General features: G+C 38.8%; 2 protein-coding genes across 2 annotated transcripts; one reads left to right on the forward strand and one right to left on the reverse strand.

The window, feature by feature from the left end:
• Window positions 1-3,276, reverse strand: LOC108674478. The gene is made up of 4 exons (XM_018162432.2): window positions 3,146-3,276; window positions 1,758-1,988; window positions 1,279-1,342; window positions 1-143 (listed from the first exon to the last, which is right to left on the reverse strand). Exons 1-4 carry the CDS (start codon window positions 3,162-3,164, stop codon window positions 71-73), a joined length of 387 nt encoding a protein of 128 aa, XP_018017921.1. The 5' UTR covers window positions 3,165-3,276; the 3' UTR covers window positions 1-70.
• A 6,299-nt stretch (window positions 3,277-9,575) lies between these two features.
• On the forward strand, window positions 9,576-17,791 carry LOC108674472. The gene is made up of 7 exons (XM_018162426.2): window positions 9,576-10,162; window positions 11,262-11,465; window positions 12,169-13,059; window positions 14,032-15,147; window positions 15,844-15,963; window positions 16,525-16,705; window positions 17,760-17,791. The coding sequence occupies exons 1-7, from the start codon at window positions 9,611-9,613 to the stop codon at window positions 17,789-17,791; spliced, it is 3,096 nt and encodes a 1,031-aa protein (XP_018017915.1). The 5' UTR covers window positions 9,576-9,610.

The following is a 17,791-nucleotide window of genomic DNA, read 5'->3' on the forward strand; positions in this document are numbered from 1 at the left end:
CATAGTTTATTTATTAGAAGTAATACAAATATTAGGCTTCTAAGTTTGAACTAATACGTTTTTTACACCGTCACCCGTTGTTCGGACCAAATTGCCCCGGAGAAGAAATAGCTGCCAGGACGTTGCTCAGCAAGTCCAGAGATCTGTTAAGACAAGAAATAAAGCTTTATGTTACGCTAGACAACCATGTAATAAAAAATATAACTCAGTACTCACTGAAGTGAGTGACAGAGAGCGCTTTTTCTCGTCGACGAAAACGTGAAGTCAAGGACGGACAGACAGACGGACAGACAGACGGACAGACAGACGGACAGACAGACGGACAGACAAACGGACAGACAGACGGACAAACAGACGGACAGACAGACGGACAGACAGACGGACAGACAGACGGACATGGCGAGCACAATAGTGCATTTTTTTCATAAATGAGAAAATGCGCTGAAAAATAATCTGTGAAAACTGAAGCTGAGATTTTGCTGTATGAATCGCCTAAACCTGGAGTCTGACACATTTAGATTGAAAATAACCGCTGAGGTTATTATGGCTATGCAATAATATTTCTAGCAATGCAACACTGCGTCTCAGAATAGCTATTAGACCAAAAAATTGATTCTCAGTAACGTCGCAGAATTTTTATACATAGATGTTCACGCAACTTAGTTGAGTTACCCTACTTTTTGGCCCTGAAGTTACCTTGCGTCGTATATAGAGCTAAGTATATAAGAGACGAAGTAATGTCATCAATGTTTTCATAGATATTAATAAATCAAACTCAGTCAAAGATATCGATCGCTTTCAAATTTGTTAAAAGAAGTTCAGCGTTTTGTTAATTACTTTAGATTAGTTTCATAATATATTTTTACTTTGGCCGACTCTTGGAGATGAGAAACTATCAAATGGTTCATTGATGCACGCACAAGTTTTTCATTCAAAGTCTGGGGGGAAACCAATCCTTGCAGCCAGTAGGTTGTGCTGGATTGCCCCTGATATAACAAAGCCGTGAGAGTTACCCCTCATGTTCGACGCCACGAGGACGGGCAGGCTGAACTCACTTTGATTTCACCAATAAAAATTACAAGTCCGTAAGTTGAATAAATTCACTAATGAATTTTACTTTAAAACTCGATAAATATATAGTTACACTTTAACTGAAACCCATAACGATCAAGTCAATATATGGTAGCGTTTTTTACTAAGAAATTTAAGACTCTATAGAAGCTTTTAATTATGAAAAATTATCGTCAAACTTATAGATTTTTCACTGCAGTAACTCACGGTTCAGGAGGCACTGGTGACATGGAGCCAGAGCGCTGCTGCAGCGATGGTGAAGCTCCTCCTCCTACGGCAATGAAGAAACTCGTGAGGAAAATTTATGTCACAGATTTATCATCAGGTGTTAATTCAAGATGTTTCTCGAGGAATTAGTATGGTTTCATAAACGTTTCGCTGAGAACTAAGTCGTTCATTGAATCATTACATATCCCTTAATTTTCTTATTTATATTTCAGTACCAATTTGTTGTCGGGTAACACTTAAAAGCTGAAGACGCCGAAGTCGCTGAAGTGGCGAACGATTGATCGATGGAACGCCGCGGCTGAACGAATTCCGCGAATTTGCCGAGAAGTTAAGTAACGTTTTTCATTATCCTATCAGTTACTTCAGCGCCTTCAGCTTTTAAGAGTGACCCGTTGTTGTCTAATTATTTAAAATTTTCAAGATTAATTTATATAAATACAACCGAAAATGTTAGTAACCGTTAAGAGCTGCGAAGCCGAGCCTGCTGCCGACAGGCTTGTACTGATCGCGCGTGCCGTTGGAGACAGCGATGAAGAAGGTGATGATGTCGTAGAGCAGCACACCGATGCCGAGCAGGTAGCTGAACAGCGGGAATATAACCGTCTGCAGCGACACAGGGTTGAACATCAGCGCCATGATCTCAGCCGGGTCAGAGCTCGGCGTAGTTTCAGGGATCCCTGGCATTGTCACTGCTCAGGAAGTGAAACTAAATTATAATACTGTCAAATACTTACTTATAGCTTGCTATGATAAGTTAGTCACAGCTGTACTAAACTCGACGTGTATCATTTAACGCCGTATCGTGTTGTACTGGTCAAAAATTCATTTCAGTGCATTTAAGTTGCATGAATTTAAAAGATTTTTAAATTCGGCAAGAAATTTCATAGTCAACTTTGTTCGTAAGGTATATCGTACCCATCCGAAGTCGGTATATTTTGGAAACAAGTACGACTATTCTGCTTTTGGCGCAAAATAGGAAATAAAATGTAGAGCGCTTAATTACGTTTCGCTACAAATAAGGGAGCGACTAAAATGAAAAACTTGGCGCAACACTTAACGCTTAAAAAATAATATTACACTCAAAGAAAATGAGCGAATATTTGTCGAAATGGAAATGAAATTACGCCGTTGTTCGGGTCATCCAGCCCCAGTTTGGTTTGGCAAAAGAACGCAGAGTCTATATGACACCATTTGTAAAATGCGGCTTATCAATTATGTGGTCTGCGGTAACTTATGTACACAATAGTGACTAGTAACTTATGTACACAATAGTGACTAGTAACTTATGTACACAATAGTGACTAGTAACTTATGTACACAATAGTGACTGTAGTGACTTTGTACACAATAGTGACTAGTAACTTAGTACACAATAGTGACTGTAGTGACTTTAGTGACTTGTGTACACAATAGTGACTGTAGCAACTTATGTACACAAAGTGACTGTAGCAACTTATGTGCACAATATATAGTGACTGTAGTAACTTTGTACACAATAGTGACTGTAGTAACTTATGTAAACAATACTGACTGTAGCAACTTATGTACACAATAGTGACTGCAGTAACTTATGTATACAATAATACAAAAACTCTCATACACGGCAATGTAACGATTATGTTTCTTTTGATTGAATTCACGAGAGTCTCCACGTAAACATTTCTCGAAAGTGTGGGTACATTTTATATTCATGGTGTGTGCTTTGATTGAAGCCATTCCTTTATTGCGAATCAAAATTACAACTGTTCTTTTATCACAGAGTTTGGCGTATTATATAGACGCGCTGGCTCGGGAGCCTTAAGCAATAGTGCATTGACGAGGAGATGACATAATTATAACGACTTACGAAAGTTTGTGACACTCATCAGCGAGTTGAATGTTCGTTCCTGCACTGCTATAACGTCGGGCGCTTTACTAAGATGAGTTCTTTTGATGAGCAAGATTTTAGTGTTTAATGAATATCGACGTAAGCCTTCTGGAAAATAAGATTAAATTTTAATCTACGAACACAATTGGTAAAAATTTTCATTGAGATTCCTCCAAGCAAGAAATACAATATCAATCTTCATTCGAAAAGGTCGTTGAAATTTACCATCGTTTTTTATTCAAAAGGGTAACAGCTAGTTTAATTTAAATGATTATGACAGAATAATGTTGCCGTAGTACCTAAAAATAAAGGCAGAGTATGAAGGCAGGAATATTCGCAGAAAGCTATGACCGAATGCGTATTATTAAAAGAAACACAAAGGAAATAGTGTGACTTATAGATGAACTCAGTCGTCTTTCGAATCCATCAGTTGAACAACGAAAGACATACAATATCAAAAATTTGATGCACTGAAGCAAATACAGGGTACAAAAAAATCAAGCTCTAAATTATTGTTCTAAATATATGTTTTCGACAATGTCAGACAGAATACGGAGGACCATTTAACTACGTAGTGGCGATGATCATACGACTGTGCCCAAATCTAGCAGCACCAGCCATGATATATCAAGTTCAAGCACGACAACCTTCGTTTCTTGTGAAGACAATCAATTCTATTCATTGGTCAAGGGTACGTTTCTATTCGTACTGAGATTTAAGACACGTCTTATGTATTAAATATATGTAAGTCACGGCTTATGTATTAGATATACGGATGTCACGGCTTAGGAAGTACAGTTCTAGTTTGACGACTATAGAACTCCGGGAGCATTGCGTGAAAGAAACGTCGATGAGACATTGTCTTGCGGGCGACAATGAGATGAATGAGGCCGGCTGCAGCCTGCAGTTCAAAGCCAGAGCGCGTCAACGAAGTGACGACTCATCGTTCTGTAATAGCAGTTTCAGCGTTTATTAGGCCGTAGGCCTGTCGCCGATTCTTAACATCGCAGAACATTCACAGCATTTTGCGGTCTCGAACTCGCAACTCACTGCTACAATTCTGCTGTGCTTTAACCGCCCGGCCTCCTTGCCGATTCTGACCAGAAACTGGCGCACAGAGCTGGGATCAAACCCGCGCCTGCGATGTTTCTTTCCACAAATTTGATCCCGTCGTTCTCATGCATGAATGTTAGCAAGATCTGGGTCTCAACGTTCACTGCTGACTATAGCATCAGATTTAGGTTTCCTTGATGGAAAAATAAATAACGCGCTCATTAAATAATGCGCATTAAATAATGCGCTTTGTCTCTTCACAGCGTCAGTTCAAGTAAAATTTTGCAATATTATACTTTATAGTTATTTTTATATTATAGGAGGGTAGCCGGACGTCACTCGACAATCAGTAGCTATGCAATTTGAGATTATTATTATTCTAAATCCGATCGTTTCAAACCCATCATTCTGAGTCCAGTCAATGATTGCAAAACTTGAGTACCTAATTGAAAAAAAAATATTTGTTGAAATTTACATTTTGCACCAAACTTCATATTAGGTATTGGCTTCATATTAAAGTAAGCTCGTCCAGTTTATTTTTCAATGTAATTTACATTTATAATGGCAATAATCACATTTTAATATTTAAATCGTACTATTTCCCCCGTTTTTCAGTGTCGCACATTTTAACCTTCAAAACTAAAATTCCGAGGCAAATCCTGACATGTGCCCAAAGCGACCCTTTCAACTTACAGCGTCAGGCTCCTAACCCGCACACCTGAAAAATATCTGGTATCTTCTCAGGGAAAAAATTCAATGCAATTCTTCTCTATAAATTAAACTTTTTGAGGCAGCAAAATTTGGGAACGATTTAATTAAATGTATTTATATAGAAAGTATACAGCAATGGTTGAACCAATGCAGTCCGAATAAGGCTAAATGAAAATAGCACGGATTTCGTTCATCGCAATGATTGACAAAGCAATCTCTAATTGTGTGTCGGGAAAATCCACCTCACATATATTAGGATTTACCGAAGAATGTGACCATGCATTCTAGAGCTGCGGTGGTGCAGTGGTGAGACCCAGCACCCAGCTCCCGGGTTCGAGTCCCACTGAGGACAAGTTCTTCTGGGAAGCTCAGCTCATGGTCAACTCAGCCATTCATCCAACTCTGGTTGATAAATGAGTACCTGGCTTGTCCAGTGTGTTGTGTAATGCAATAAAATGGTTCTGGCGGGTCAGCGAGCCAGGGATGGTCGTGGAACTACCAGTGGCACCAAGTGCTCGGAAAAAACTGACCTATCACCCCCTCCCTTACGTACCTAGTCGCCACTAACAGCCTAACAGGATGGGCAATTACTACAACAACCATGCATTCTATACATAACCTTTCCCGTGATTATTGTGCATACTTTAAACCTCCTAGTGACAATGATATACCGGCAATAAAATGTTATAATGGGGGCATAAGCTATTAGTTAGTTAGAAATGTCATAATGGGGGCACTGGCATTAGCCAGTGTCCCATTAGGAATGGGACACTGGCTGTAGTCAGCACGAAGTCCATGTAGGTAAAGGCAGATATAAATGCATTTGATAACAGGGACATTTACGTCGGAATCTTCATAGGGGATCACTCAATTCATTTGATAACTTAATTGATTCTGTATCAAAAATTGTCGTCTATCACTCGCCATGCAGATACTTACGATGGAGATAAATTTTATGATGTTATTATTTGTCAACAGAGCTGGGCAGCGCTACTTTGAAATGTAGCGGCCGCTATCGCTATATGCTCTAAATGAAGCGGGCGCTACCGCTACCGCTACAATTGCTTAAATGTAGCGCCGCTACCGCTACCGCTACTGAAAATGTAGCGGCCGCTAGTAGCGGCCGCTACGTGTAGCGCGCTACTGCCTACCTCTGGTAAAAACTAACATTTGACACTAGTAACAGGCTGAGGTTGACGACATTACACCGAAATCTTTCGTACAGTTTTATTCTGTAATTTATATTATGTATGTATCATGCTGGTTTTTAAATAATATTTAATACTATTAAGTAAAATCTAAAGGCTTTATCTATAAATGTAGCGGTAGCGCTGTAGCGGCAAAACCTCGTATCGCTACTTAAATATGTAGCGGGCGCTACCGCTACCGCTACAATTGCTTAGATGTAGCGCCGCTACCGCTACTGAAAATGTAGCGGCCGCTACATGTAGCGCGCTACTGCCCACCTCTGTTTGTCAACAGCAATTAAATACAGAAAAGTAAGCGCCGAAGTCGATTTTTTGCAAGGGTATCCGTTCCCACCAATAAATAATATTTACATTCTTTCGAAATAAAGCGCAGAGCAGAGCATGATGTTTATAAAAGCATTAGCTCGGAGCTATAGCTGGCCGTCCGAGGCTACAATAAGCGTTCCAAGACAAGCCCGGATAAAGCCTATTTGTCGCACAGCTGCTTTTTTCCTCGACTTGTATGCTCTTCCAGTCTTTTGACCTGGAATATACAAATTATATTTGTTACTAAGTCACAAAGATTAGTCTAGAAGAATCGACGCAACAATCATGCTTGAAGTTAAAGAATTAAAACATTTTACATTTGATTGAATTCAAAATTGAACTGAAAATCACTCTCGCGGAATTTTCAATGGCTTTGCGACAAATCTCGAAATAGTTTGATCGAAAACCTTTTCGAAGAGTATTCATTTGCGAAGTGTCCATACAAAGAAATAATAGTCCGAAAGCGAATTTCGAAAATATATTTTTTTCGCTCCACCACAATACTCATGCAATTGCTGGCCCTGTACGATCCACAACTAATCCGTTCCCCTAATAGCGATGACTGAGTAAGTCTACTTCTCTCTTAGATAATGATATGAAATTGTTCAAGATAAACTCGTAGTTGGTTTTCTCGATTTCAGAGCGATGTTATTCATTGACTCAACAAAACTGTTGTTGAATGAACATTGAATAAACATTAAATAAACGGAACTTTTATAGATATAACCATAGGGCATGGAAACCAGACAATGTGTAGATTTGTGTCAAGCGATATGATGTAAGTACCTAAAGTTAATATAATATGAGAGGCCGCGGCTCATACTGCTGCAGTTTTCTGAAGATAATATTTACTGACCCAGGTCATAAAATTACGGATTAATCTGATTTTCCGCCGCATTCGATGAATCGTTTGTTGGCCGCGTGTTTTGCTCGTACTGGATAGTCGATACTGGCAATGGCACATGAGTCGCGGTCGCCATGCGTGAGCGTCATGGTGTTTGGTGACAGTTGAGCGAGTTGACTCATGGCATCTGATACTAAAGAATGATTAAAAACGTTAAAAAGTCTCTTGTTGGTGTTGGACTTTGCCGATGGCCATAACATTGATAACAGGATAGGCGGAGGCGGCCTCTGCGGCTCTGCGCCTCTGCCTACTATCCTGCAGGGGTCGGGGTGGAAAAGTCCTATTTTTGTCTGAAATATCGTGGCTCTAATATCATATAATTTCAGTAGGTATGAAATCTCACGGCTCGAATGTCATGAATTTTTGATTGCTTGAAAAAAATCGCGGTTTGCACTTCACAAACATGTCATTTCATAAAATTTTCAACTTCTGCAATCTGCATTGCTTTACCGTTCCCACCAAAATATCCGGCAGAAAAAACTTAAACATCGTAATGTAAACAAAACAACTAAACGTTTTGTTGAAGATTGCGCGTAGTTGCAGTCATGTCAAAGCGGTCAGACTGCATTAATACGTGTTCAACTTAGAGTAAAGACAAATTTTATTGTTGCCGTTTGACTGTTTTAGGGTAAAATGAGTGATTTGGGATAAGAGGTGCATGGACTTTGTAAATAAATTCGCACCTTGTAAGTGGCTTTTCATGGCCAAGATATCAAGTTCACGGCTCGGTAAAATGGAATCACGGCTCAAAGAAATGGAATCATGGCTGGCAAATCCATAAAACCACGGCTCGAAAAATTCAGTCGCGGCTCGCTAAGTAGTTATATTCCATGCCTGCAGTATCCTGTTGACATTGAGTGTTGTGTTAGGTTTTGTTTCGTGCCTATCCTGTTGTGTTAGGTTTTGTTGTGTTATAATGTCTTTTGTTTAGCTATATGTGTCAGTCTAATGCAACAAAATGCACCAGTATCTCTTAGAATGCATTGTAATGCAGTAGAGCACGCAAATGACGGCGACGCAATAACTGAATAAGGTCTTAGAACATGTTACAAAGTCACATTAGAACATTTTACAAAGTACCTAACAAAGTACCTAACAGATTACAAAGTAATATTAGAACACATTACAAACTACAAAGTCACATTAGAACATATTACAAAGTCACATTATAGCATTTTACAAATTCACATTTGAACAGATTTCAAAGTCTCATTAGATTGATTAGAACATATTACAAAACATTAAAACACATTGGAACAAATTAAAATGCACAAGGACATACTAGATTGCATTAGAATGAACTAGATGCATTACAATGCTCTATTACCATACCCAGGATGCCACCTAGTATGGAATATATCTATGCATCAGAATGCCTTATGCTGCATCACTGCATCATAATGCCTTATACTGCATCAGAACGCCTTAAAGTTAAGCTGCATCAGAATGCCTTATGCTGCATCACTGCATCATAATGCCTTATGCTGCATCACTGCATCATAATGCCTTATGCTGCATCACTGCATCATAATGCCTTATGCTGCATCACTGCATCAGAATGCCTTATATTGCATCAGAATGCACTAGATTGCAGTTTTATTAACAATTAGGATATAGTTCATCTAGCAAGAGTCTCATTGCTTCTAAAAGGAGGAGGGTATTTCTGGTCATGGGTTGAATGTTGAATGGTAGAGTATATATTTCGCACCAGGCCTGAAGTGTTGCCAGTTTTACTATTGAGGATTCCTTGTAAGAGCTAATATAGTGTATAATCTTCAAGATTTATTCCCTAAAATATGTGTACTTACTCACGCTGGAAAATCAGACAGGAGCCACCTGTGGGCTGTGGATGATTGAATGAGAAAAAAATGCCAATGCATGCAGTCAGTTTCTCAATGAGTAAATGAATTTCGCTCATATGATCAGTTAACCTTTCTTTACAGCCTAGCATAAAGGATTGAAATTTTCCCATCCCCCCCATTGTGCAATTTCTTAACAATTAGATGGGAGGTCATTCATCTGGCAAAAATCTTGCAGCTTCAAAAATGGCAAGAAAGCTCATGTGGCCCAATTCACCTAAATATATCATATTCCACTCCAGGTGACAGAGTATTACAGGAATGGCTCCAGAATGCAATTACAATGCTATTGTTTATTACAATTGTTTTGAAAATATAATATTTTGAAATATAATATATATTATTTATTCTAATTTGTTCCAGATATATTTTTTACTATTTAGTTTCACAGAAATTCATTAAAATGTCAAAATCCAATAGAAATATTAGGAAATCAATTTTTGATAGATTAGGAAATAAAGAAGTTGTTATATCAGATGATTCAAATGATGAAGTTGTAAATTTTGTGCCACACAATCCTCCTGCAAATTGGAAAGAAAGCCACTTTCATGGAAGGAATCCAACGCCTGGACACTATCCTGAACAGACTGTGGGCAGGAATGCTTTACCACATCCTTCTCAGTCCAGCTATAACCAGACTAACACTATGGACTATTCTACGTATTGCAATTTTAACATGAGCGCAATTGGATATCAGCCACAGTATATGTCTGGTAATGGGACACATTTTGGAATATCAAATGTAAACAATTCGTCCAATTATGGCTACTGGAATAATCAATCAATGGGTCAGGCAAGTGCTGCTGTTGATCCAGTTCTTCCAGTATTAGCCACTGTTGTAAGCAACCCAAAGAAGAGCCTTCCATTCGAAAAGCATGCAAGGCCAGTTAAAAGGGTTAAACTTTCCAAGCTCAAAGATGATTCTGAACCTCAGCTGGATGATGATGGAAATGAGGTGTGTTACTAATTTTAGTTTTATGTTACTAATTTTATTGATTTTAGGCTTTTCTAACTACTACCTATAGTCTAATTGTAAATCTGTCAATTGTGACTAATGCAGTTATGTAATTTAAACAGAAGGCCAGTGAGGCCCATTCATTGCAAACTTAGGGACAGTTTACCTCTGCTCATCCAGGTAGCTTTTGACAATAATCCTTGGGTCCATAGGCTGAAGTGGGAAGCCATAATCACTACACTTATGAGTTTTTCCACAATGATCTTCCCCTTGTCTACTCTAAACCAATTGGCCCCAGGCTTTATAACATACTGTATTTTCCATGCACTCTGTTGCACAAAGCAGACTTGCCTATGCCATACTGTTTGGCAGCTTTGATCATACTTATTTTTTTGTCCCTTATTAAATCTAAAACTCCATCTACTTTATCCCCCAAATATTTCCTGTATGCGCAGGAACCATAAGAGTGCTTGTAGGTCTTAGGTTATTGTAGGTAGTTAGGTATGTAGCTGGTCACTGTTTAATAGGCACAATATGAATATAGAGCAATAAGTAACCTGGAAAAAAAGCACTTGTAACACTTAAAAAAAACATCAGTTAAATGATAAAATGTGGTTCTTATTACTATATGATTGGGTCCAACTCACCCCATTAGGGTGCTAAGCCCCTCATTTTATTACCATCACAATTGGCTAGGTTGGCTTTAATACCTACATGAAACTGGAAGGCTTGTAGTGTAATGTATCAAAATTAGGGGTTATTCTGTCAAATAGTTGAGAAATGAGAGGGATAAATATTGATAAGACCTATAAAATTTGTGTACTTTTAATGCTTACTTTTTGTGAAACAAATAGTCACATAATAAAATTTAAAATAGGTAAATCTCTCTACTGCATTTGTAGGCAGTATCTCATAATACTTCAAGAGTCATCAACAAAATTTTCTTATGGCAAGAACTCTTTTAATTATGGGGCCTTTTATTCTTAAATGTCAAAAGTCCCCCACTGGTTGTAGTCATCCCCCTTTAAGGTACCTATATCCTAATTCTTATTATCCTTGTTTATATAAAACCATATTTTAATAATTATTCATTCTTTAGCCTGTGGATGGCTTCATGACACTCACTCCAAAGGGGTGCTCTCCAAACTCTCTGGTCTGCCGCATCAATGAAGACCTGCGGTCAAAGTTTGGGTACTCAGGACGGCCTGTCACATATTCACGCTTTTGCCAGCATTTCCACACACTCAAGTTTCCGGGCCACTGGGTGTTGAGCCTAGTTGTTCGCAACATCAACCCAATAAAGGTCAACTAATGTAATTTTTTCCACTAGAAATAAACATTCTTCATGCATTATTTTCATATGTCGAGGGAAATTTCTTCAGTTATATATCAGCTCTGTTCATAAATTATGCACAAATGTGAATAGTCATGAAAGATTAAGTGGTTCATGATAATTAGAGTTTTGTTTCTCTTCCTGTTTTTCATGATCCCATGATAATATTGAGACAGTATTGCCAAGAGTAAGAAATGAAATGTAAGTATCTTTGGCAGGACTTTGATATATTTTGTTTCACAAAAAAAATCATGTTCAGTTTTAAGGAAATAAACCAACCTCTGACTCTTCCAAAGTGTCTTGAGTTATTGTTAAACATGATTGCATTCTGCATAAGTTCAGCCGTCAAAATCATTTTACTAAGCATCTCATAAAATTTGATTCCAGTTAATTAGTGCAATCAAGAAGAGAAAATACTGTTTCAAAGTGGGAATAGTGTGGAGGCATTGATGCCTCAGTATCAGTGATGACAATGCTGACTATGAATAATTTAAATCTATATCATGTACTACCTTCATTGCCTAGCATGGTATTCATGTAGTGTTAAAATTTGTATACAATTTTTAAAAATATTTCCGAACTGAAGTTTCTATTTAATGTTTTCAGCTTCATATTATTAATTACTGTTAGATGTACCTATTTGCTTAATTATGACTCTCTCTGTTCATATTAGGTTGGTGAACATTCGGTTTACATTTCAAAAATCGAGCCAAAAAGATGCCCTGACCCTGCTCCTAAGCCTCTCATAACTTCACCTGCCAAGAATTCCCGACCCAAGTTGATGAAGAATGATAGCAAGGCTGAAATTCTTATAGATTTAGAGGAGCAACCTAAGCAAGACAAAGAGCAACTTGTTCCATCAGAAGCAAGCGTCAGTTCAGGCTCTAAAAAGAGAAAAAGAAAAACAAGGGGCGTGGAGGACGAGCTTGTGGTGAACCGCCCTCGTGGAGTGTTTCCTGGAGGCGTGCAGCCTCATTCTATAGTCGTCTTGGTGGATGAAAAGGCACCTTACATTGACACTAATTATCTCACTTCTAAAGGCTTAAAAGTCATCAATGGACGAAATTTGAGCGCCATAGATTACATTGAGCTCATTAACAAAAACAAGGAATGGTGTAAGGAAGGAGTTCTTTTTGTTGTTGTCCCGTGGCTGGCTTTCATGTTGAAACATTTTGAATTGTTTCCATCCATGCTGGAATCTAGTGCAAGTGATTCGTTGGATGAAAAATTGAAGAATATTACTAATGAAACGGATTCGCTAAAGAAACACAAGTTTGCTCTTCTCAACCTAGCAAAAGATTTCCAAACTCAGCTCCATCCTCAAGACTTGAGTACTCTTACTTCCACTGATTCAACAACCAGTTGGAAAAATTCAGGTCGGCCTGGCAGCGACGGCGACGTACCGTACGCGCGTCGCGTGCTCATGCAGCACGTGCTGTCCTCAGCGCTACTGCTGCGTAACGTCGTCCGCAGCTCTCATGACAACAGCGACGTTGTCTTCTGTGGCTTCCCTGTGCACGCCATGAGCCCCTCTGGAGCTTGGAGGCTCTTCAAGGAAATCCCGGTGAGTTGAATCCCTAGCCACATTCCTCAGTATTTGAGAACACATTCATACGTAATGGGTCATATTCTAAAATTATATCATGCTTTGCATATCTATGTTCCAGCTTGGCTAATGCAATAAATTTGGCAAGAAAAACACCAGACTCAAATTCAATGGATTAACTGCCTCTTCTAGAATGACTTTGTGCACGTAAAAAGTTCAGATGAATACTAGCGAAAGATGGGTGCTCGAGCATCGCACTAATGGTACACTCGTAAAACGAATTATGACACTTTAAATTTATGCTCGATGGTTGGAAATATCTTTATTGGGTTAGTTACGGTATATCAACATAACTAATCATTTTATTATGTATACATACGTTTTGGGCGATGAAGATTTGCAGTTGGAAAAAATCGTAAACTGTAGGTAGCCTAATTAGCCTTCCTGAAATCATTTAGTGAGATAAACTACGTACATGCTCAAAAATGAGACGATGGATTTTATCTGATGTTTAGCCTTCCGCTCAAATGATCGCGTAATTTTGCAGCACTGAAGGAAGTGGGACACGAGGTATGGTACGATGAGGAGATGATGTCGTAGGTATGGTACGATGAGTAGATGATGTCGTAGGTATGGTATGATGAGTAGATGATGTCGTAGGTATGGTATGATGAGTAGATGATGTCGTAGCCTACAATAAAATGGGCAGCGGGTCGTGGAGGAATTAAAGTTCCCTTATACAAGTATGATCACTTGCACGCCAAGTGTCTCCAAATAAACCAGTAACTGGGGAATCTTAGTTGTATTCTATACTACTTTAATTTGAAAAATGTAAGTATGAATTATTTTTTTACTCATTAATATATCAGTGTGTTCTCCATGAATTAGAATTCACAGCTCTAATAATAGAAAGAATTCTTCTGTTGTATTCAGCTTATTACTTCTTTTCTTAATTTGCCTTTAACTTATTCGTGTGCATCACGTGTGCAGGGCTCTTCCGAGACCCAAGTGTCGGCAGTGTGCAGCCATGTTCTGGCGTCCATATACGCCTTCAACGAGTTTGCAGCCAACACTTGGAAGCTTGGCTACGTCTCTAAAATCCCATCCTTCAATTCAGCTCCCGAGCCTCTACCCGCAGAACCTGAAAGACGTTCGTCGTCACCTGAAACTGAGATCGAAATTTTGTCCGAGTCTCAAAACTCTGATTTCGACGTTGAGGATCGAACATCTCGAAAGAAATGTGCCCCGGCTCATAGGACTATTATGCCTATAACGCTAGATGATGAAGACGTGACTATAGCTGGCGATATTAAAAAGAGAACTACAAACCATGCGGCGGTTACACAAGAACAAAGCAAATCGGTTCCGAAGAAGATGAAAGATTCCAAGGAGGTCGAAGAAGTTCTAGTCTATGATTCCAATTCAGGGTCAGACAAACGTGTTGGTCATGTTGCCAGCAGGCGTGACACGCGCCAAAGTACTGGCCATAGATCTAATAAAAGTGCGTTAGACAATTCTTCTGCGAAGACTTTGCATTCAAAGCGGAATACCGAGCCATCTCTCGGTAAAGAAACGCTCTCAAAGGATGAAGAGGATTGCAATATTCTTTGCATTGACAACACTGAAGTATTTGAAGACGAAGAGGATCACACTGATGAAGAAGACATTAAAATCATTGAAGAAACGCATAATTGCTCAACTAATAGCTCGTCACAACAAACGCCTGGCAATTCTTATCAGAAAAAGAAGCTCCAACACCCCAATCCTAGAAAAAATGTATCCGACAAGCCGGTGGTTGCAGCCAGCATTGCAACCACCCTCAGCAGTGAGAGTTCTGATGATGATGACTCTGACACCGAGGCTCTGTACTCTCTTGATGAATCATCACAAGAAACGCACTACAGAAGTCTCCCTCTAACGCGGCTCATCGGCCACCGCTGGTTTGGTAAGCGCAGGAAGCTAAGAACCAAAGAGGACCGGCAGGATGGTGCCGGTCTACGCCGACCGAGCGGTTATGTCAACCGCAACACTGAAGATGCATCCAGGTGGTTCATGGAGAAACTGCAGCAGCTTCTCAAACTCAGCTCGGACTTCGCGAGAAATAGAGTAAGCCGCTTTTCATTCTCACTGATGCTATATGAGCAAAACGTTGAAATGTTGTTTAACTTTATTATTGCTATAATTGTGAAGTAAGTTCTATTTGTGCGGCACAATAGTTGTGTAGTTACAGTGGTGTTATTGAACATCAACGAAGCTTTGCAAGCCATATACATAAGGTTATAATTCATCATGCATTAGTGCTATCATTCTATAAGCCAAGCAATTCGTTTACGTAGCTCTAGTGCTTTTCTTTTTGTTTATTCATTAAGTCATCTATATGACTCTCTTCCTGCGATCATTAATGATTGGCAGAAGACCATCGGCAGTTAACTATGCTGCAGCTAAGGATACTATATTATTACCGTAAAAAAGAAAAGAAACTAATTTTTTTTAACAGCACAATCGGCCACCAAAGTTTCAAAACAATTACAATCAATAGCAGCAACGACATGTGAACTTTCCTTTAATTTCGGTTAAGCAAGAGTGGTTCATCCATTTTGTTATTTGACAATAGAATATTGTTTCTCCAAATCTTGAACATCGTTCATTTCTTTCTTTTTTATGAACCTTTCTCCCATCCAAAGCATTTCGGAATGTTTCATTATATGTAATTTTTTTCTTGCAAGTACAGGTGATCTCTCTGTGAACCACTTTTATGATAATTTTCTTGAAAATACGTAAAACACCGTCGTGTGTTGACAGGGCTCCATGGTTCCCTGGGAAACTCCAGGCTCTGCTTTAGTTGAGGGCGAAGAGCTTCCGGGAGCCGTGCGTGAGAGCCTCCGTGTGGGGGTGTACAGTGCACAGGACAGTGAACAGCAGGTCAGTGCCGGGGGTATAATACAATTTTTTGTATAGTCAATATAATGCAATAATTAGACCTACCGGGGGTTTTTAGATACAACAGAGCCCACGGATTAATTGACTTGTTTCATTACTTGGACTAAAACTGTTATATGGTTGGCTATTTTTTCGCATGAATAAGCTGAATATACTATACGAAAATGCGTATATGCAATTAAACTGGAAAAATAGCCCATTTTGTTGATGTATACGTAAATTCGTATGTGCTTACAAGCAATTCAACTGAAAAAAGTAGCTCATTTAATTGATGTATACGTAAATGCGTGTGTGCATACATGCAATTCAACTAAAAAAAATTTTATTTATCTATACGAAATGCATATGTGCATACGTGCAATTCAACTGGAAAAAAAGCCCTTTTAATTGATACTGTATATAAGTAAATTCGTGTGTACATACATGCAATTCAACTGAAAAAAACATATTATTTATTTATACGAAATGCATATGTACATACATACAATTCAACTGAAAAAAGCAGCGTATTTCATTGACGACCACGCAAATCTCCCGGCGCAGACGTGCGTATACAGATGCTTGGTGTGCTGCGTGGTGGTGGGTGACGCCGTAGCCGCGGACCAGCACGCCTACACGTGGCCGCACTGCGACGCTCTGGGCAGCGCCGCGGGGCTGGACACCGCCTCAGCGGACCTGCTGCTGGGTCGCAGTCCTATCGAGGGCGCCGTGCCGCTATCTCAAGGTGACCAGCGCTATAATTGTATGATAATTAGGTGGGAATATGGGTCATTTCAGGTGATTACGTGGTGGTAGGGAGTTCTGTTTAATTTTAATGCCAATACGGTGATTCGTCTGGTGAATGTTTTAGGTAGCCTATTTTTTTGAGTCAGTCTGTTTAATTTACCAATTTACATGTTTTTTTCCATCAAATCAACATAGGTATATGACTGGGTACTGGTTTGAATACTTATTATTGGTATTTACTGTATATGTACTGTATGTTTATATTTTTAGAATTGTCATGAATTCAATGGTGTCATCTTATAACATGTTACTACTCGTTGAAGTTCCGAGTCCTGGTTATGCATGTGGAGATGGGATTAATGTGCCAATCACATTTATTTGTATTATTTGTAAATGTTTTTATATTTATTATTTTAACTCTATGCATCAGTGAATTTGTTCGTTGTGGTTATATGTGAGGGCAGCATTAAACGCTTTGTTTGTTTCCTTCTACATTGCAACAAGTAGGTTAATGATGAAAAATAAGATTATTTTTCGTTGATATATATTCGATAGCAATTTTTTTTGGTATGACGAATGAATGAGAGGTACAGATTTAATATTTTTTATTTGATCTACTGATCCGTTACCGACCGTCTAGTGCTCTGTTTATCCTGGACCATGTTTGGTTTTAAGTACCGTTTTCCATACAGCACCTTTGAATTCTTTATTTATTTATTTATTAGTGCACATTAACTTATTTGCTAAGTCAAGTTCATCTTAACTGACGAGTAGAATTGTCCATCACACGGTAATGGGAGGTGTCTTAGCTCTATCTACGTGAATCCATATGTGAGAGACCAAAATTTTAATTTTAGTCTAGTAAGGTGAGTTTGAGTCTGTAACACTAGTTTAGTTACAGAAACATGTGAAAGTTTTGGTTATATATAACGTCCTAACATATTTGGTATAACGTCCTAACATATTTACAATAACTTGTTAATATAGCTTTCAGTTTCCAAACAAGCGAAGCTCATTTGAAGTGCATGTTAATTATACATGCATAACCGCAGATATTAGCGCTGAGGCTCCTAAGGTAGTATAA

The sequence above is a fragment of the Hyalella azteca genome, unplaced genomic scaffold, assembly GCF_000764305.2.
Source record: "Hyalella azteca isolate HAZT.00-mixed unplaced genomic scaffold, Hazt_2.0.2 contig15311, whole genome shotgun sequence".
Lineage (NCBI taxonomy): Eukaryota > Metazoa > Arthropoda > Malacostraca > Amphipoda > Hyalellidae > Hyalella > Hyalella azteca.